The sequence below is a fragment of the Athene noctua genome, chromosome 4, assembly GCF_965140245.1.
Source record: "Athene noctua chromosome 4, bAthNoc1.hap1.1, whole genome shotgun sequence".
NCBI classification, from domain to species: Eukaryota; Metazoa; Chordata; class Aves; order Strigiformes; family Strigidae; genus Athene; species Athene noctua.
Genome location: NC_134040.1, coordinates 73036058 through 73058248, shown reverse-complemented (window position 1 = coordinate 73058248; position 22191 = coordinate 73036058). Strand labels below are relative to the sequence as shown.

General features: G+C 35.8%; 1 protein-coding gene across 2 annotated transcripts in view; it reads left to right on the top strand.

Annotated features, from left to right (window-relative positions):
* Nucleotides 1-22191, top strand: part of SH3RF1 (SH3 domain containing ring finger 1) — an 86722-nt gene that overhangs the window by 43084 nt on the left and 21447 nt on the right. For both annotated transcript variants that reach the window (XM_074905738.1, XM_074905739.1), the window contains exons 3-6: nt 9630-9905; nt 11282-11377; nt 17346-17648; nt 18587-18697. In XM_074905738.1, coding sequence (XP_074761839.1) covers nt 9630-9905; nt 11282-11377; nt 17346-17648; nt 18587-18697 — 786 coding nt within the window. The remainder of the gene's footprint in view (nt 1-9629; nt 9906-11281; nt 11378-17345; nt 17649-18586; nt 18698-22191) is intronic.

Sequence of the window (22191 nt, the reverse complement as noted above, 5' to 3'; positions counted from 1 at the left end):
GTGAGGGAAGCTTGTTTACATTCATTTTCAAAGTTTAAAAATCTTTTAGAATCTTGTAGAACAATACAGAGCATTAGTCTTAAATTTTTACATTGTTGATAAACCCTCTAGAGGTTTTGATACTTGAGTTAAAATATCACCTCCCTGAAGTAGGGATAGGGCCTCCTGTGTTCCAGTGCTTCGTTGATAAACCAAATGTTCCAATCTTCTACACTAAGTAGATGTAACTTTTTTGAAAATGAACAAACAGAATGTGTTTTGTTAAGTGTTGTTACAAAGTGCAGATTTGTGAGAGAATTTTAAATGTGGTCTGTAAAATAGATCTACTTTTCCAATATTGATGGCTTATGTTTAGTGCAAAAATGAAAGTGAAGATATGTATTCTGATTAGCCATGTTAAGACTGGTAGATGACAAAGATATTTCTATTTGTTTCTTAGCACTACTCCAGCATAGCACAACCTAGTGGTACCACATTAATAGTAGAATCTTTTGTAGGTGTTAGCAATACCCAGTGGGGTTATGTGGACATGTGGACTCTCTTTTATTTCTTTCTAATGCAGTGAGGTTTTGTGTTAATGTAATTAAAAAAAAAAAAAAAAAAGAAAGAAAAAAAGACTGTTGAACAAAAGAAGGGAAGTGTTTCTTAGCTGGCAAGATGGTTCCTTTCTCCAAAATTGCTGTTGTCTGTGTCCCTATATCTTTGTTAACTACTACATATGCTGCAGAAATTCTCACCAGCTGTCATGTACAGTATGTCTGCCATACTGACTATAGAGCTTACAGCAAGATGTTTGGTGAATGATTTGTTGAATCAATTTTTTTTCTTTCTGTTGACTGAGGAAACTTGTTATAAGGTTAGATGGTGGTGCAGTTAGTAGGGCAGATTTTGAATGATAACAGTTGCAGTTACTGATGCTTTATTTGTTTGTGGAAGGGTATACAAAGGTCTGTGGCATCTCTAACTGCCTTCCATCAAGACAGTGGCAAAGAAGAGTATTCTGAGTTTATGTCAAAATTTCCATTTAATCCGGATTTGGATCTTAAAATAGCACACATCTTGTTTGGGAATTAATTATTTGGCTGTTTAAGCAATTGCATATTTGGCTTTTGACAGGGAGAGTAAGTTTCAGATAACTGTATTAGAAGGGCAAGTATGAATTTAAGCAGCAGCAAAAGGATGCCAGAGATGTGTAATTTACAGTTCACGTAGAAACTAAAATGAAAAGTGAAAAGGGAAGGCTACACGATACCCAGGTAAGAGTGACTTTAGGGAGAGAATTTAACACTCAGGTGTGGTCTGTATCTTGGTAGGTTAGAGAGGGGTGTTTCTTGCCTCTCTTTGTAGTTACTGTTTTGTGATTTGATGCTCATGTAACAAACAAGCAAAAAAATCAAGTGGTATTTAAGAATCTGTATTGGCACAGGAAAGTTGTCACACTTCCCATAACAGATTTTGGATGGGGAGTGAATAGTTACAAAAGGCATTTAATGGGTGACTAGGCAAAATGAGTCCTCTTGCTAAATACAGAAGTACTATCTAGCAATTAAACAGTCGAATAGTTCTGTATTGTGAGCTTCAGTGATACTATCTTAGAAAACTACTTGAGACATACTATTTCTAAGTCTTTTGCCAGGTCTTTGACAGGCTCTTGTGTGTAATTCTTTTTTTTCTTTTTTTAAAAAATTAGTTTACTTCTCACTACATTTTTCTGATTGGCTTTTCTCCACCCACCCCCCCCCCCCAAGTCTTTGCCTTATGATTATGAAGATGTGTCAATTTTCTCAAGCTGGCTTGAAAAATAAAATTGTAACCATGTATCAGTAATCTACTGCATCTATTTTACATTTTCCAGAGTGTTCTTTAAAAAGATAAAGTTAGTATCTGTGATTTCTTGCACTTTTATAGGTGTATGTAGAGAATCTGGAAATAGCAAAATTTTCCAAAGCACTTAGTGTTGACCTACTTTTGTAACTTCGGATGTTCATAGAGTTTTTAATGTTAACAAGGTGGATATGATTGGGTAACACTAGATACATTTTTAACATCACACCCCACACTGAGACTTCTTCAGGGATATACAGTAGCTAGTGGTAGTTTGGAGTAGGACTAGTAAGTCCCACTACCCAGTTTCACATTTGTACTGCTCCTCTAATGTATGCTTGCCAAGAAGGGTGGGTATCTTTCCTTCTACTTGGAGTATGCAGTATTCTGGTCTGCAGGTACTACATGAAAACAAAATGCATTGGAAATACACTGGTAGAAGAGTCTTAAGTGGAATGGAATGACCTTATGCTGCATATAAATTTGACATGCTTGAAGAAGTTAGGAGATCCACACTACTGTACAGTGGCACTGGGACAAGAGAAATTAACAGTTTGATGGAGATATCAAATGCCAGTGAGTCATAACATACCAAAATAAAACCAATGGGGAGAGTAGCATTTTCAGACTGAGCAGTGAGGTTGGTATAACAGCTTGTAAGAGCAGGTCTTTAAAGCAAATGATTGCTTTTGGAAATAACTATTTTATGTAAACATCTTAGCTCTACTTAGTGCATACTTTAAAGTTTTGATTAGATTCTTAACAAGGATCTGTTTTTTTCGAAGCAAAATGGTTTTATAGTAAACAATCAAAAGGTTTTTAAAGACTCAAAATTAAATTGTTAGATACACATTGACATTCCTTCTCAAAATCAGTAGGAATACAGACCCAAATTCTCTTCTGGATCTTGAAAGTTACCTTCTCAGTTTTTCTGTGCAGAGCAGTTTCCTCATGCTTCTTCCCCCCCGCCCCCCAAGAAGCAATCTTTAACCTGTCAGGTACATACAGGTAAAATATTTTGGGACATGCAGTGTTCAGGATATAATTATTTTCCCCTCTCCTCTTTTTCCTATTTTTTACTTGTTTGGTTATTTGGAGAGCTTACTTTAGTGGAAAGTGTTCAAAAATTTTTTTACTTAACAAACCTCAGAAAAGTAAGTAGCTGAGAACTTTGCATTTTGGATAGGCAAAGGAAAGAAAGAGGCATTTTGAAGACACTCATTTTTTGATTTGAAAAAAAGTTTTCAAAAACATTGGTATTGTACAGAAAGGGACTGGGCTCAGTGCCTTTGAAAAGCTTTGTAAATGTCCCTTTCTAACCTTCCATATTATTAGTCTGATTACTTAGGCCTTAAGGCAACATTTTTAAATTCCTTTCATTCTCCTATATTCCAGCTTTTCATTTCAAAACAACTTTGTGGGATAGAGTTGCTCATACTTCTATTAAACAACCTTATATTTATTTCTTATCATCAGACAATAAAAAATGCCAAAATGTTTTCTTCTAAAAGCTGTTAAGGCAGAGGAAACAAAAAGGACTTTCATAAACTGGCTACTTTAAGTAGGTCATTGATAGTTTCAAAAGAACACATAAAAATTGTTTACATGTGGAGAGGAGCTACCTTTCTGTTACAAAATATAGAGCCTGTGTGGTGATGTTCTCATGCAAGTTACCAAGAGCGAAGTTAACTGATGAAGTCCTCAAAAGCATCAGGCAAAGGGCTCTAAGAGTGCTTGGCATTTCAGCCTGCGTTAGATGGCTGAAAATTAATAAAGAGTATACTGGTATGTCACGCATTATTACATCTAGAACTAGTGCTGGTGTTATCATGTATAAGCATGAGAGAAAATTCACTGTATTCTGTAATAGTTAGCTAGTAGCAGGGGAGCTTTGTAGATCTAGTAAATAAATTTTAACTTGATAGTTGAACCAAGTAATTGTAAAAATAAAAGGTCCTTTCTTCATTTATCAAGAACCTAACATTTTTACTGATTGCAGTTATTCAACTTTTCCAAAAGTAGAGTAAATATATTGGTTTGATTGTGGTTTTCATCTCACATCCTATTTTTTTCCTGAAGTAATCTTCCTTCAAAATGATTATTGTTATTATTGTCATGGTTAAGTTACACACAGATGCATTTCAAGTCTCATCTCTTTAATCAGGGTAACCTGGCTAGCTAGTTTCCTCTTGATGCAAAACTTCTCCTACTTTTATTAAAATTAAAAACTGTACCAAGATGGGACTAAACATATTTACATATGGCATTTCTAAACAACTACATTTTTTTTTACTGTTTTAAGTCAAATGTTTGGTTATTTCTGTGTGCTGGGATTTAGTACAATTGTATCATTAGAAGCTAGTAGAAATGAATATACTTACCAACATTGGCATTACTCACATTCTTAATCTAGTGAACTGTCATATAAAAATTACCATTTCACTGTATTCAGTAAAGCAATAGTATTTCATATTGGATGATACCAAAGGTTTGTTTTTATGGATATTACAGCATACCGGCAACTTAATATAGCCTCCTGACAAAAATATTTTTATCATTCACATAGCAGGAACCTCAGAAGCACTTTAAGTATAAATAATCTCATTTGTAGTGATGACTTCTGCAGTCTTCCAAGATAGTTCTGATGGTAGAAGTGTGTAAAATTGATTCCACTAACAATTTAGTGTCAGATACATATTAATAACAGTTGAGTTAGCCTTTCTTTGAGCAGATCCGACCTCGTTTGTGTTGTTCCTTAGATAAGAGAAATAAATGCAGGGAGCCAGATTTTAACGTTCTTTTTGGATTATGAAGACATAATTTTCTTGAATTTGAAAAAGCCGGGGGACTTATTGCTGCTAGGTTGGTGTGCTTTGCAAAACAGAGTATTCAGTTTGTTTGGGTGAAAACAGTATACCTACAGCTTAAAATAGGGAGCATGTTTCCTTCCTTTAGAAGGAAATCCTACTGAAGGAAACATGTCTTTTAATATAAGCAATATGAGAAGGTCTTAGTGAAATATTCTTATAATATCTATGTGTCAAAATACATGAAAATTTAAAAGCGGGTACAGAAAGAACAAAGGAGGCTGAAACAAAGGAAATGGAGCTGCACAGATCAAATGGCTTTAAATTAAGACTTGAAAACAGGTATTGGAGCCAGTGAGATGAGTGAGACATGAAAAAACTAGGTGCAAAATAGGATGTTCTTGCATGTAGGACTGGACAGCTTGGTAAAAGCCAAAGAAGGCAAGAAAGCAAAAATACATATTAAAACAAAGTAATAATGCATTTGAAAGATTTGATTCAGAAAGGCAGTATGAAAGAGAATGGACTGGAAGATTAAAAGAAGCAATATTGTCATTCAAAAGGATTGAATGACTAGGAGTCTGAAGAGAAAATCTTGGGTATACCTGTACCTACTGGAGAGTGTAATATAAAGAACTCACTCAACCCAAATCTGCTTTGCAAACAAGTTGACTGTAGCATATTAACAAGCTCCTTTCATTATGTAAAGACAACTTCTATTGGCAACCAAGTATATCTTACAATACTGGTTCTTTGGGGGGGGGGAAAAAAAAAACCAAACTGATAAAAGCACCTCTAAAGCACTAGACTTACTGTACCTAAAGTGCTGTGTATTTGGAGATTTAGTTTCTCATCTTGTCCTGGTTATTTATGTGACTGCTGGTTTCATTTAGGAACTGCATGGAAAGAAAATAAAAAGATAACTGAAGAAAAATAATTTTTCTGTGTTATAAGAAAACTGCAAACAACTGATGATTATTAAAAATCCTCTTATAACATGGATCAAAATGATAGTAACTTCCAGTTTTTAGATTTTTCTATAAAGGAAGGCAGGAGTTATTTAGAAAGCTAGGCATAACAACTGCTACTGAGGTGTTTGAGCAGGCCAGCTTTTTTGGAAGCTGATAACCCTTTGGTTGTGCACATAGACAGTTTGAGAAATCTCTTCTGTCTGTCCTACTACTAACATAAATGGTACTTCTGTAAAATTATCACTTCCTGGCCTCTTGAAGACACTCAGTGTCTGAGAACCTCAGGTAAATTCAGCTGGTTCACAGAGAAGCCTAGGCCATGTCCCAGTCTCGTGGCCAGAGAACAGGGAATGCCGTGCTGGCTTGGAAAAGTGACGCCCAGCAGCTCAGCGGCTGGGGAGGTTGGAAGGAAACGGAGATGCAGATGACCCAGTATCTGTTCCATTCATTTCCTTTGGAGGGGATTTACTATTTTTGCTACTTTAGCTTATGCTGGTTCTCAAAGTGCAGTAAGTGATACAATGAACACTGTTTTATGCCAGTGTAAGCATATTTACATTTGGGCTTCTGCCACAGAAACTCCTTTTTAAAAGGAAATCAGATCTCGTGTTTCTGTGCAGGCATAAGTTTCTCTTGGCTTAAGCTCATGAAAATACATACAGTTGCATATTGTCCAGACTAAAGTTCGAAATAAGGTGACTGAAGACAAAGTATTGATCCAAAGAGGACAATTTCCAGTGAATTCTGTAGGTTTCTAAGACAAAATATCTGGATTGGGAGAAGAAATCTGGGGAACCAAAGACTCATATATATGAATGCATATGCATTTTTTCATATTGTTGTTAAACTATTTGTTTTGATGTCATCGTATCTCATTAATTTTATTTTCCTTAAAGGAATCTGACATGTGAAATTTATGCGTATCCATCCCTTAGCTAAAAATTAAAGAGTTTGTACATTAGCAGTAGCATTAGAAGGTCAAGTATTTTTGTGTATGCGTTTTGCATAAGGACTGAGGAAATAATTCTAAGAAACATATTTTGTGTGGAGTCTTTGTGAGTTTTATCTTTTAATTTCCTAAAATGGTTTTTGTCTGCTTTTATTTTTTTGGTTGTTGTTGCTTTCTCAAAGAGCTGGCAGGGTCAATGGCAGCTGGAAACCTAAGGGTAGGCTGCAAAGTTTTTCTTCCAAAGCCTTCCTTTCATGTTTAGCCAAGTGAGAGACATGGAGTGAAACGTAAACTCTGACTTGGCGTATCTTCGTGGCCTTCTCTCCTGGTGAACAGGCGGAGGGGCAGAAGGGGGGGCTGAAGCTGTCCAAGGCTGCTCACTGCCACAGGCCCAGAAGGCACCAGCTGTGAGCCACGGCTCCCAGGTTGCTCAGCGGAGGAGGAATGTGAAGATGGTGCTCGAGGGCCCTCGATACCGTACCCCTGGGAACAGTGCTCCCCATCGCACCCGCTCCTCCTCGCTTCATCCTCCCCCTGGGACAGAAGAAAAAGGAATTCATGTTACTTCTCTTCCGAGTCATTTAACTGTTTCTCTTTAATCCCTGGCAGTCTGACTAAGAACTAAGTGCATGTTTTGTTGAACTTTGTTCTGTTTGAAATTATGGACTGGAACCATTTTTATTTAACGTGGGAAACAAGCTTTGCAGAAACTCAATGTATACACTGGGAAAAGAACTTCCTATAAAATATAAACAGATGTTTGTACGGTTGAGTGAAGGTTTGTTCATAGGAGGCTTTGTGATAAACTACATAAATGCAATATCGAGTTCTAACAAATGATGACCAGATCATGAGTTAGATCACTTTGGCATGATCTGCTGCTCTGGCACTCCGGGTTTGTTTTAGTTTTGTTTGTTTTTAAAAAGATTTTTTTCTCAACTGTATTTTATACACACAGATAATCTTAAAGATCTTCCTCAGTACAGGGATGTAGAAAATTTTTTCCCAGGACAGTGGGGCGATTCCTGGGAGAACGCAGTGCAAGAGAGATGCGTATGTCTTGTAGTAGTCCTAATTGCTTGGGGCCCTTTTCCTACCAAGTTATTCTTTGGCCTGTAATCACTGAAGGGCCGTAATTTTTTGGTTGATTTGTTTGTTATTGGGATGGAAATGGGTAAGCAAGCAGTGTCTGCTCTCTTGTGTAGAGGTGTGTTTAGTTTTGCTTCCAACCTGCCCTCTTCCCGCCAGTTCTCTCTCTGCACTTGTCCTTACTACATCTGCACTGAACTCTGCAGAGAGCACATAGGACTAAAAAATACATACATATTTTTAAATTCTTCTATTGTGGCTATGAATTTCCCCCTCAGTCCGTTGGGCCCCACAAATTCTTTAGTTGATGTCTTAGTCTTTTTTTCCTATGCAGGTTTGTACAGAGTATGCTAGTGGTGTTTATATTCTGCACTGATGCGCATTAAGTGTGATCATGAAGAAAAATACTGTTTGCTTCAGTCTGAAGATCACCATCTTCTGTGAACAACTACATGGATCCTGCTAATGTGATAATTTTAGTGCCCATCCCAGATGCAATAGAATGAACTATGATTTTCCTGTATTCATATGGAAATCATACTCATCTGTACATATGTATATACATATGGTTTTCCTTTTACTGTTTGGTAAAGAAAGGAAATTATTAAATAAGATAATCTTTAAGATATTATTTATCCAGTCATTAAATTATTAATCTGTTTAATTTTTGTGTACAGTTTTATAAAGATGTCCAAATTGTATTATATTGAAAGACAAAATTGTAGCGTTAAATGTGAAATAAATTATCAAGCACTCCGTCTCCCGACGAATGAGACAGACTCAAAGTGGTAATCCCTTCTGAGAACTTCCTTGCTTTGTGTGTGTACCTCTTGAGATATTGCAAATGCAACTCCACTTTACAATCTGAGTTGGTAGAAGACTTGAGACCTACTATGGGGTAGATGTGGTGAATAATATCACCAACATTGAATTTCATTGAAATGTGCCTTTTCCATAAGGACATTAAAGATGTGAAATATTATGCTCTAGTTGACTAAATGCTGTCTTTGCTATGGAAAGACTGTCTTAGTAATGCAGTTTATTGCTGTTTGCATTATTAAGGGAGTGAGCTCCCCTCTAGGTTTTCAAATTGGAGAAAAAAGAAAGTTTTGAAAGCAGTAGCCCTAGTACTAGTGTTGCTCACTCTTGCAAAATGTGGAGACATAGACAGAGCAATTAAAAAAACCCTGAACCCTGGAGTGTATATAAAGGAGGATGATACAGAATTATATTGTAATCCGTCTGATATGCATTCAAAAGCAGCACCAATGACCTATAGTTTTCAGATATTATGGAGGAATCAAGTGAAGAAAACCCAAGGATACACACCTTGAACATTTTTTTCCAGTAATTCTTTTTAGCTGTGTTTTTAAATAAATAATTAAATTTAAAGGCTTATTCCAGGATGAAATGTCTCACCTTTAATAAAGCCAGATCTATTTTTCAAGCTGGAAAACACCTCCCTTATGTCTTCATGCTTAGCATTCTGTGCACATGAAATAGATAAAGTGAGGAAAATAATAAGAAAGTCAGGCAGAAAACATGCCTTAAAGGTCTTATAGCAGATTTGTTATTCTAGTGCTGTATTTTCTTGCAGCATTTTTCTATCAGATCTCTAAAGTGGTCAGGATACTTTACAGTTTGTTTATTTTGTGTTTGTTTGGTTTTTTAAAAAATATTTAAGCTTAGTAAAGTATTATATGAGTGTTAAATTATGATGGGGTTTTGCCTCTTTTGTGCCTAGCAATGTTGTAGCATTACTGAAAATCATAATGAAATTTAGGGAGATGTGAAGACACTGTAGAACTGAAGCTCTTCCTACATATTTGAGTAAAATCAGTAGAATCATTGCAATAAGGTAATTTTATTGTGCATAACTTTACTTTGCATTTTTATACAGTTTCATTCATAGTGTCACAAAGAATGTAGTATAAATTCTATTTATTAATACTCATCTAATTCTAGTGTTGTTATTTTTTTCTTCTTTAGGGTGTACCTCAGTTACCGTGTGCCAAAGCATTGTATAACTACGAGGGAAAAGAACCTGGAGATCTTAAATTCAGTAAAGGAGACATCATCATTTTGCGTCGACAGGTGGATGAAAATTGGTATCATGGAGAAGTCAATGGCATCCATGGCTTTTTTCCTACCAATTTTGTTCAGATTATTAAACCTTTACCTCAACCTCCGCCGCAGTGCAAAGCACTTTATGACTTTGAAGTAAAAGACAAGGAAGCAGATAAAGACTGTTTACCATTTGCAAAGGTAAAAACAGAATAAAATTATTATTTTCTTTTAATAATTTTATTCACTTGGATTAAGAAATAATAAGGCTCTTCTGTAGTCTTGTCTACATTTTTTTTAAACGGAGCTGCACAAATGTGAAAAGGGCAAGTAATTCTGCAGGTATTTCTCCTGTGTTGATTAGTTTTGCCTTCCTTCTCTTCCTAAATTACACATAATTTCTCTGAGGTTTTATTTTTGAGAAGGCAGTTTTTCATAATTACAGTAGTAATGTTCTTAATGATGAGAAATAACCTATGTTATGAATTAGAAGGGTTCCATCTTCTAAAGAAACACCCGTTTTAAAATCAAAGTTGGTACTGTTTTCAGCTTAGCATTTAGTAAGCAACGTTTTTAGGATCTAGATACCAGACAAAGTACTATTAAACTTTGTCATTCTATATTAGTACTAATAGTGATTAGTAAGAAATACAAATTTTGTTCTTGTTATTGCTGTTATAATTAAGTTTCAGTCTTGCAAGGCACATAATGATACAGAGTTTTAACAGGAATCAGAGCTGTTCCTTTGTTTTCAGTTTCTGATTATCAAATTGCACAGAAATGGTGCAAAATGAAATATGAGCAAATCACTTTTCTACACTTGCCTATTAAAAATGAAAAGGATGGTTAAAATTCTAAAAAGGAAAGATATTAACATGTGCATAGACAGTGGTTATTACAACACAGAACAGCAATACTGTTGAGGATGATTGGCATTAGCTTGCATATTTTGATTAACTTGTTGGCAAACTGTTTTTTGTTTTTTGTTTAAATCTCCAGTCTTGCTTGAGTAAGCATACTTGTTTCCAAATATTTTAACTTGCAGATGAAACAATTACATATCTCAGTATAAGCGAGAGAAATGTTTAATGTGCACATAAATTCTTTTTTTTTTTTTGTAACATTCTCAAAACCATATCTAATCCAAATGCTCCATGTAGGTGTGAAAGAAATCGTATCACCGGTGTTCTTAAGTACTTAAATAGAAAACAAACATCTAGGGAAGATGAGGTAATGAGTCAGTTGAGAAGAAAAAAGATTGCAATTCTGTTGATTAATGCCAAGGACTTAAAGGGGGGCTGATGAATACCATGGACTGAATGTGGCAGGAAGTCTGGCACTAAGGACGGAGTCCGATGGCTGAGTTTAGCTGTGGACAGTTAGCTGAACTCTGACAAAATAGGAAAAGGAACAGCTGGAACCAACTTCAACCCCAAAAGTGACATGTTTGTTACAGAATGCTTTCTCTGTAGTGCTTGTCCATGTACGTCTTCTCTGATTACCTGTGCGTTATGGAGGGAAATTAAATTAGAAGTTTAATTAGAGCTGGGAGACATAATCGCTGCATGTTCACACAGGATGATGTTCTGACTGTAATTCGCCGCGTGGATGAAAATTGGGCAGAAGGAATGCTGGCTGACAAGATAGGAATATTTCCAATTTCATATGTTGAGGTGAGTAAAGCTGGGCCCTCAGTAAGGTTGCACCCACTGTGTATTTAATTTTCCAAAAGGGAAAATAATCAGCACTGGTGATGATTCAAAAATAACCCGAGATACAAATGCTATTAGACATAAAATAATCAAAGATGTATGTGCTTATTTTTGGAAAGTTAATGACCTCAGCAGTTGAACCAGTGATTTTTAGTTAGCAATTTGATACCTCTTTTCATTGAATGGAATTGGAACGAGAGTACTTGGAGGCAGTCACTGTGTTTTCTTGTTAACAGTGGAGTCATGCAGTCCATCACAAACCACACTTAACCAAAAAATGAAATCAATCAGCAAGTCAGAGAAATAGTAAGCTTTGCACTGTTCCTAATGCCTGCCTCTCAAAACCAAATTAGCTTAACTAAAAAGTCAAAGAATATAGGCTGTTGTTAAGCAGGTAAAGCATTGCCTTTTACATCCAGCATACTCTTATATAAAATCTTGTATATCTTCCTGCATTTCTCATATGTGATATGACAATTTACAGTGAGAGGTGGCAGTTGAGAAAGTTTCCCCAACCTTTTAAGGTTTAAGAGTTGAAAGCTGATCTTCTATATAGAAAGACAGGTGATTAAGAACAGTGTATACAGCTGCAACAATGATTGTTAAAATTTGCATTACAGAAAGATATAGAGGTTTGGAATAGTATTTGTCTTTCTCATAGGTATGCTGTGGGTACTTGGTAGGATGCACTTCTTGCACTGACAAGATTTTATTTAAATAAATGAGTCAGAATGATGAAAAAAAAAAAGTATTTTCATGTTACATACGGGATGAGAGTTATGTACCTCAGATCACAGAAGAGATGTATAACCATACTAGGAATCAAGTCAAGTTTTATTAATTTAAATTTCTGAATGCCCTGATGAGATGGGGACTTATAAAAAAAATGACTGTGTTCAACCAACATAGAATTTGTTCTTTTTAAAAAGGAAAATATGTGTATAAATTTTTATAGGTTGATGTAATGTATATCTGGGCATAGAAAATTTCACAACTGAAAAAGCAACAACAAAACCAGAAGGGTTTCAGCCTTGGTGCAGTTCTGGCTTCAATTTAAGAAGCCAGTTTAAGAAGTTCTTGCCCCTGGCTATTCATTCCTAGCTCCTTGAAATTAACTGGCCCTTCAGTTTATCTGGTAAAGCTTTTTGTGGTGCTTTTTAATACTAAATAACTTAACTTAGCCAAGTTAGAAATAGATGTTTCCTAGGGCTGCCACTTGAGCTAACTATTTAGCTAACTGACTCAATTTCCATTGCTACAAAAGTTTGCAAAATGGAGATATACTCTTGAAAAAAATTCTGTAGAAATTATACTCAGTCACAAAATGTATTTTGCCAGTGATGTTTTCAGACAAATTCCATCAACTAAGAAAATGTATGTTCAGGTAACCCTTTTAGGACAGGCACAAGCCCTTTTGTACACGCTTGCAAATCCCCACTAAAATGATATGGGAGATCTAGGAGCATAGCACTGTGAAATAATTACTTCTATCTGCAAATGAAAAATAGATAATGCGAATATTGAAAAAATGAAATTCTAATTTCTAAGTAGTGCCGAATGTTATTAGAATTTTTCTACGTAGAGTATGCTTCTTAGCCTAAACATTTCTTAGAAAGACCTCAAATTTGACATTTTGATGTGGTTTAACGTTAGTTAACACACTTCAAATCTAAGCTGTATTTACACTTTCACAAGTTATTCAGCACTCATACAGAACAACTAGAAAAATACAAACACCCAGAATAGAAAAAGAAAAATCAGAGAAAAGGAATCACTTTTCAATCAAAATGTCAGTAGAAGATAATGACTGTTTTCATTTTGCCAAGTTAACATGAATGAGTGGGAAACACCCTTTGTATTATTAATTCAGCTCGTCTAGCTTTATTTATAAGCAATCTTATAGAAATGTAGGGAAAAAACCCCAAATGATCCAAAATGTCCACTGTAGTAGAATTTTAAGTTCATTGTAATTTTCTATAACTGCATCTATCAGCACATTTAATCAATGAGAACATAAAACTTTATGTACCTAGTGTGTCAGGTTGGGGTGTTTTTTTTGTGAGCATCCTCTCCTGTACCAAACAGGAGAGTTTCAAACATACATAATTTTTTTTTTGTCTATACATTCTAGATTGGATTTTAGACTGGATTTTCAGCATGGTCTTTTTAACGTTGCACTTGGCTAAACTTTGTCTCTCACTGTTAGATGATGTGATATGATTTAGCATGCTTAGGAGAAAAAAAATCAAACTTCTGTAACAATACTAACTCAGAAGAATGAGGTAAAACCTTTTACAGAAACTTTCCTCTATTTTTTGACAGTTTTGCCTGCCCAAAACTTAAAGTAGAAAATTTATGCAAAAAGTGAACAATGTATTCCACATTGAGTAGAACTGTTAATTTTGAGTAGAATTATAGTCTAATCCCCTCCATATTTGAATGAGATAACCTCAGTGTTATCATTCCAATGAGAACTTCTGAGTTTCATAGTTTTGATTCATTTCCCTAACAAAAACTGCAATACAGAGCTATTTAATTAGTTTTAAAAAGTAATATAAATGCAGCTTTGCTTATGTTTGTGATCTGTTCAAGGTTCTTCCGCTGATTTGGACAAAATATGTTTGTTCTAAAACTTTAATTGTGAAGCTGAATTTATGTTTCTAATCTATTTACTATCCTCCAGGACAATGATTAGCAAAACCAGTATCAGATAAGGACAATGTTTGCCTTAGTTCTGCTTACGCTTTACTTCTTTGTTACTAAATATATGTGAAAGTGAAATGTTGTCTAGAAATCAGAATTTGACTAATAATAGTGTTGGTAATGTGGAAAAATAACTTCCTGACATATGATGACATAGTAAAATTGCATAAGTAGAAACTTTGAATGAATGCATAAGATTGTTGGAGGGAGAAGGTGATGTTTTCATTTAATTTCAAAAAGTGATGATAATTGAATTGTAACTCTACATAGGACTGAAGAACACCCAAATTACTTTGTTAAATAAGTATAGTAAAGCACAACTGTAAGAGACCTTGAAAAAGGTCTTGCATGGGAATTTACTTGATAATTTCTCCAGACAACTGCAAGCAGGCAGAAGCCTATCTGCTTGCCTCGACCCCTACTGCAGCGCTGAGATGCAGCTCAGCCAGACTCCTCTGTCTTGCCCCCGTTTGGGAAGTTATTCTGTTTCCTGGGTTTGGGCAGGAAAGGGAATTGGATTTCAGGCTACCTGTTACAGCAAAAATTTTGTTGAATGGAGAAAACAAATAAATGTGAATGTAAAAGTTGAAGAAGCTTCAGTTCAAATACATTTATTCAGGCAAGCAACTGATGTGGAACATGTGAGAATAGATACAGGGATGATTTTTGCAGCAAGGAATGCTGTATTGCAACACTTTATAGCATGAGTGGGATGCATTCCCGTGGTGACTTTCAAGGGTTGCTAGCCATTTCATTGGAGAATACATGCAAGTTCTTCCCTTCTTTTCTCAAGGAAGTAAACTGCACTCTGCACAGTGTTCTGCAACTGTTGCTGTCCTCAGGTCACTTCTAAGGCCAGTTCACTTCCATGTTCAGGTTCGTGCTACTGTCCTGTGCTTTCTTCGCTACATAAGAAAGCTCAGTATGTTGCTTATATTCGAAGTAGTCTTGAATCAATCCCATGGGCAAGCCTTAACTCTCCTGTAATAAATTGCTCACTGTATAGAATAATCAGATTCTGGAGGCATTAATAGCTTCAGGAGGTAAACAAATATAATTAGGTGTAACAGGTATTTTGGGATGCTTTTAGCAGAGTGGCTTTTGGTTTTGTTTTTTGTTCCTGGCTGATCCCTTAACTTTTTCAATGAGGTAGTTCTTGTTTTAGAAATGAGTACTGCTTTTCTTTCTCTAAGCTGTGTAATTTGTGAACAGGTTCTTTGCTAAATAGGGAAGTAGATTAGATAAGAATGGAAGTGGTTGCAGCCATTTCATAAGACAATATGGAAGACACAGGTTGTCAGGAAGGACATGAAAAATTTCAATCTGAGTTGGAAAAAATAAAATGTGCAAAATACATAAAATAATTAGTCTTTGAAAAGCCTGCATGTTCTTCCATGATGAAGGAGAAGACCCTGATAGGATGAGTAGCGGAGTAGGCTTTTTTGGGTCTTATTTTCTACTTGTTTCATATCCTTCAGCATCTTATCTTTGTTCTGTGATAAAATAACATTGTCTTCACTGATCTGTTAAAAGTATGTTTGCTCTAAATTTAAAATTTAATAAATAAAAAGCTTCCTAAATAATGGGCTTGCAAGTTAGTTGGAGAAAGCTGTATGGTTATCTCTTCTGTACTACACAAGTGGGAGCATATGAACAAAATAATTTTGTACATGTTTAGCAGGATTGAAAATCTAGCATCCACCTTTTTCTTAGGAAAATTTACTACTGTGACATTGTCTTCTCCTATCCTTCCTGTTCTTTTCAGCTGCCTTTTATTCTTTTTTTTTTTTTTTTTTTTTTTTTTTGTACTGGTTTTTATATATCTACTTGTCCTGAGAGATAGGAAAGTGTTCAGGGTATAAGCTGTTACCATTTGTAGGAGCTGCATTTAAATAGGTGTTGATGCTGTCATGATTAGTGATATGTTATTTGTCTAGTGTAGTTTTGATGGGGTGAAATGCTGCTTTAAAACTTGTCATGAGCATAGTAGATATCTTAAGATTTGTGGAAAAATGGGTAAAATAAATAGAAGAAATAATATACTGAAGAGCAGAAATAGTACTTCCACAGTAACCACTTCAATTTTTTCCTCCTGATGTTCTTCAGAAAAGATTTATCCCTTCATAACTGGCTACACTTACCCAAGTAACGGTATTCATATTTAGTGGTACATACTAACATTAGTTAACCTCTTCAGAAAACTGGTGCTGGTGTCAATTTAGCTCATGAATAAGTGAGAGTTCTGACATTATTATTTCCAGTAGCTCTAAAATGTAAATAAGACTGTCTGGAAATAAAGGGTTTGAGAAAAATGTTGGGGTTTATGTTTGGGGTTTTTTTTCCCCTTTTCTTACATAGTTGACATTTCATTGTAATAAGAAAATGTCTGGGATTCTGTTTTTCCTCATTGGAAAGGATTTGTTTGTATTTAATATAATATTGTTGTAAAAATTAGAAAATTTCATTGTGAACAAAACCTAGTTAGGTAAGCTTAAATTAAGAAAAATCCATTTGGGGTTTCTTAGGCACAGATATGCTGCCTCTGCATTAGAAAATTCAGGAGCTGAGAAGGTATTCCCACAGAACTGCCAGTATGTTTCTTTTCTCCTTATACTGTCTTATGCTTGTATAGCTACTTGCTGTCAGGCAGTATACTGATATAGGTGGATATTTAGTCTGTCCTACAATGTTCTTAAATCTGTGTTTATGAAGCCTGTTTTTTACTAGTGGTAGTGTTAAAGATATATGCATAAATACCAAGGGATACTAAGAGGAATGTGTTCAAGAGCCCACATGCAAAGGTGTGGGCTTATGTCATAGAAACAAACGAAAAAAGGCTTAAAGTGAAATGAACACTCAAGAAGTTTTGTAATGCAGATTTTTATATTATTGGGTTAGATGGGACTGCTGTGTTTCAGCCTGTTTATAGATGACACAGGCAGCAGATATTGGTGAACTAATCCATATCTGGACTAAAGCATAATGTCCTTTCTGACTGAAATTTTACCTCTGATGGGTAGTCCACACCAGCCCAACAGTAAACGTGTTGAGTCTGTAGCAGAAGACTTGTCACTCTTGTAATGCCTGGTTTGTAGAGTAGGTAAGTATTGTCACAGTTTGAAGTTTCATGATTTAAATTCTATTATACTAGGAATAAAAGGAAAATAGATTAAGTCAGGTGATTTTTATAAACTAAAAAATACTAATGTGTGACTGTCTTTTGTAGTTTAACACAGCAGCCAAACAGCTGATAGAATTGGATAAGCCCTCAGGTTCTGCTGTTGACTCTGGAGAAGGTACCTCTGGGGCAGCCCACAACAATTCAACCCAAAAGCACACGGATACTAAGAAAAACACCAAAAAACGGCACTCTTTTACCTCCCTCACTATGTCCAACAAGTCTTCACAGTCTTCTCAGAATCGCCACTCGATGGAAATCAGTCCTCCTGTCCTCATCAGCTCTAGCAACCCAACCGCAGCAGCCCGCATAAGTGAGCTGACAGGACTTTCCTGTAGTGCCCCTTCTCAGGTAATTTACATGAAATCAAATATAAATCATGTGTGTACTTTTTTTAAAAAAATAACTATAATGCTTCTGATCTTGTCAGATTACTTCAAATTATTAAATATATATGTAATATTAATATATGCTTTCATGAAATTTATCTTACAAAATGTTCTTAAACGCTCTCATGTTGGAACGCTTTTTATACAATGATAGCAAATATTTTTGGACTTGTAAGCGAATTTGTTATATAGTTGTTAATTTCTTAAGTGCCACAAAGATTTTTATTAAACTGTGGAAACTAGCAACTGGAGTGATTTAATGTCTTCATTTTTTTCTAAATCGAATCTAATATTGGATATTAATAAAGTACATGCAAGTAAAAGGTAAATTCAACTGGAAAATTACATGAATTCCAGAAATGTACCATTTTAATCTGTGATAAGTAGAAATATTTATCTGGCTTTATTTGTTAATCTCATGTTTCTTCAAAGCTTTTAGTTACAAGATACAGTAGTTTGTGAACAATTGTCTGTTTCACAGAGAGATTACATTTTGGGAGAAGAGATAGTAATGGAGACAAAGAAGTGTTGGTGTGATTTTACATAAGCCAGTAAATATGTTTTATTTGCATATCTTTGGACTCTTTTTTTTTTTTTGACAGTCTTTTATGGAAAAAACAGAAAACTGACATTGGTAAAAGTTCATTCACATTGCTAGTTCAATTATCTCCAAAGTTTCTGACATGTCAGGGAGAAAAAAAAAGTGAGCGGTGTGATCCAGTGCTCTTTGGATGAGTATCTAACAAAAAATTAGTTCTAGTGTTCTAGTTACAGTTAGTCTAGTGTCTAAAGTTACAAATAGAGTACTGGTGATTTTGACCATGAAGCTTACAGCTGTGTCAAAACCAGCTCCTATTAAACTACTCAGAACTGACCCTGCTGGTTTTTTTTCTTTGGCAGGTTCATATTGGTACTACGGGGCTAATTGTGACTCCACCCCCTAGCAGCCCAGTCACAACAGGGCCTTCATTTACCTTCCCGTCAGAAGTTACCTACCAAGCTGCTCTTGGTGTAAGTACTGGTTAAGAAAACTCAAACTTCCCATTTATCTCTGGTCTGTACAGTCTTTTTTCTTTTTTTTTCGTAAGTTCTGATACACTGATTTGAAGTGATAATTTTGTCATGATTGTCTGTGTGATAATAGCTTAAATTGAACTATAGCAAAATTGCTACAGTAATGTTTGCATCCTGTCATGTATATCCATTTTTCCAGCTTACCTCTTGTTATTTCTCTGTAGTAAACAGCTACAGAGCTGTTTACTAAGAAGCATGCTTCCTTCCAAAACAGTGTTTCTTTTCAGCTTGAGTAGGAAGGAGATTATGCTCGGTGAGAGGTTAGGGGACACAAGCACAATCTTACAAAAAAACATTCATTGAGACCACAGCTGCCAGATATTTCTGTAAGTCAGAATTATAAAGATTTCTCTGAAATAAGTTTCAAAACCCTCCTTTCTTCTAATTAAATAATCTTATTTCAGTTGTGTGTACACCTGTGGCAGATGAAGGACATACATAGCATATCTAAATTCTTGGGGTTTAATATGAAAAACTGTTTCAAGTGTCCATCTTTTAAAGGGAGAAATATATTGCAATGTTGTTTCCTTTGGACAAAGAAAATGACATTGTCTTCAAAAAGTGCAGGGTTTTATTCCAAAACAAAATTAAATTCTTCATTTTACTATTTTATGGTGGAGAAGCTTGGAATGTCCTATATCATACTGTACTTACCAGAGTCTGACCCTCTCTGCAGTAAAGACTGTGGATACCAGCTTTCAGAGATCTTTAAGGGAACTTAATGAGTCTTTATTTTGATTGTAGGAATTCTTGAAATTTAGTTCTTGTTTCAAGTCCAAAAATTGTGCACCTAACCTTGGATGGGGGGCACGGTTGAATAATAAATCTCCACTTAGTGTAAAAAACCAAAACAAATCAACCCAAGCAAAAAACCCCAAAGCTTGATTTTGTTCATGTGTCTAATTATCCTTGCTGTCTTTAAAGTCAGTACAACGTCATGAATAGCCTTGCTGCTAAATGTGTCTGGTTTTGTTTTCAACTTTTGCCTTTTGGCATTTGGATCATTTTACACACTTGTCTTGCAAAATCGAAGGCAGGATTGTCTGTCTTCTATTATTGACTTTTTGTTGTTTAAGTAATGCTTAGGTGTGGCTTCGTTGCAGCTGAGAGATTGCATTTTGACAGCTTTCTTTGGGACTCTTAAGTTATGTTTTTCAGTCCTTAAAATTATGATGCAGTTATTTTCTGAATTGTCTTCAGTACTTCCTTCTGCCATGGTAAGCACATGGTAAGCGCACTGAAGAACAATTACATACAATACTACACGGTCTTTTTCAGTGATTAAAATATTGATAGTATGAGCCTTTTACTTTTATCCTGTTAGTCTGATGTTTGTATCTTGAGAATTTTCATCCATTTATTTGGCCCGAGTGTAGCACAAAGTTTATGTTGAGCTAAATATCCACCATGATCCTGCATGATGTAGTAATTGTTCTCATACAAGTAAGTATATTTCACATTCTTTGTTCTTCAGACAGATGATCTTATTATTGACAATTATACAGACAGTGTCTTTTTCCCTACCTTACTGAGTAACGTGGGTTGTGCTGTAGCTGTGTCCTTTCATTGTTAATGACTCTTTCAATCTGTGGCTCATCTGTGCAATCCTACTATTAAATTTATGCTAATCTGGAACCAATTAATAATCTTCTTATATTGAGATTCATATTTTAATGTCACAGAGTGCTTGAGGTTGGAAGGGACCTTTGGAGGTCATCTAGTTTAACCTTTCTGCTTAAGCAGGGCCACCTACAGCCAACTGCCCAGGATAGTGTCCAGACAGCTTTTGAATATCTCCAAGGATGGAGACTCCACAACCTCTCTGGGCAACCTGTTCCAGTGCTCAGTCACCCTCATAGTGAAAAACTTTCCTGACGTTCAGACTGAACCTCCTGTGTTTCTGTTTGTGTGTCACTGGGCACCACTGAAAAGAGTATGGCTTTGCACCTTTGTAGCTTCCCTTCAGGTACTTATATACATGGATGAGATCCCCCTGAGCCTTCTCTAAGCTGAACAGTCCCAGCTCTCTCAGCCTTTTCTCACAGGAGAGATGCTCCACTCCCTTCATTATCTTAGTGGCCCTTCACTGGACTCTCCAGTATGTCTGTGTCCCTCTTGTAGTGGAGAGTCCAGAACTGGACACAGTACTCCAGGTTTGGCCTCATTGGTGCTGAGGAGAGGGGAAGAATCACCTCCCTTGCTTGACGTGCTAGCAAGACTCTTTCTAATGAAATCCAGGATACCATTACTCTTCTTTGCCGCAAGGGCACATTATCGCCTCACATTCAACTTGGTGTCCAGCAGGAAGGAACCCCAGGTCCTTTCTTTGCATATGAGGTGTACATCTAATACTAGAAACAATTAGCTGCTTATATACTAATCCATGTAATCTTTTATACTTCTCTCATCCTCTCCTTCAGAAAGTACTTGCGATAACTGAGCATACAAAATCAGTTTTGGTATCATTTGTGCTGTTAGGCAGAATACAAGTCTAGCTAACATATATGCGCAAACACTGAGTAATTGATTTAATTTGTGGCTGCGATGTTTTGGAGAGGTTGGAGTGGGCAGGATTTAAACCATAATTTCAAAAGTTCTAACGGAAGCTGCTCCCCCCCCCCCCCCCCCCCGTAACAAATGCTTTTGTTTGTTACTAAGAATCAGTAGTTCTTTCTTTGATGCTAACATGGAAAAATACTTTGTTTTGGTGCTGGTGCGAAGTCATTAAACCACCTCGGGTGCTTTAGTTGCATATGCTTGTTCAAAAGCAATCTCACCGCTGGTATCCACAGGAATTAAATTACAGTGCTAAATGCAACATGGAGTGAAACTCCTGCCACATGATTGTCCTGTATCCTGGAGTGCTACTTTCTCTTTGTGATAACCATGTTCCTGGTTATGTTTCCAATTAGGCATATAATTCCCATTGAGGATCTGAATTATTCTCTGCCACCCTTTTTAAAAGTCAGGAACCTTCTGTACATAATGTTCTGTTTCTTCTTGACTTGTCTTCAGCATGACTAAAATACAAGCTGACAGCTCGGGCTACAGTCAGGTCACTCCTGTGTTCTTTTACTGTAGATGATATTAGATGATAATGCAGTTTATAGTCAGACTCTGAAGTGTGTCTTTCATGTCCACTTTTCCTCTTGCTTCATAAACTCTTGTTCATGTCCACTTTTCCTCTTGCTTCATAAACTCTTGTTTTAATTTTAGAAATGTGCAAAATAGTCCTGACAGGTCAAGAGAGAAAGTGATGTTCTTGTCTCTAGATGTTTCCCTTCTGGAAATTCCCTCCCTGATGTTCTGAGCATTAATTTTAAACTATAGAACAATTGTGATTGTATGATTTAATACATTAAAGTGGTTGGCTTGAGTCCTTTTGCTTTTTTATTTTTTGCTTTTGTAAGTATAAACTCCTGCATTTCTCT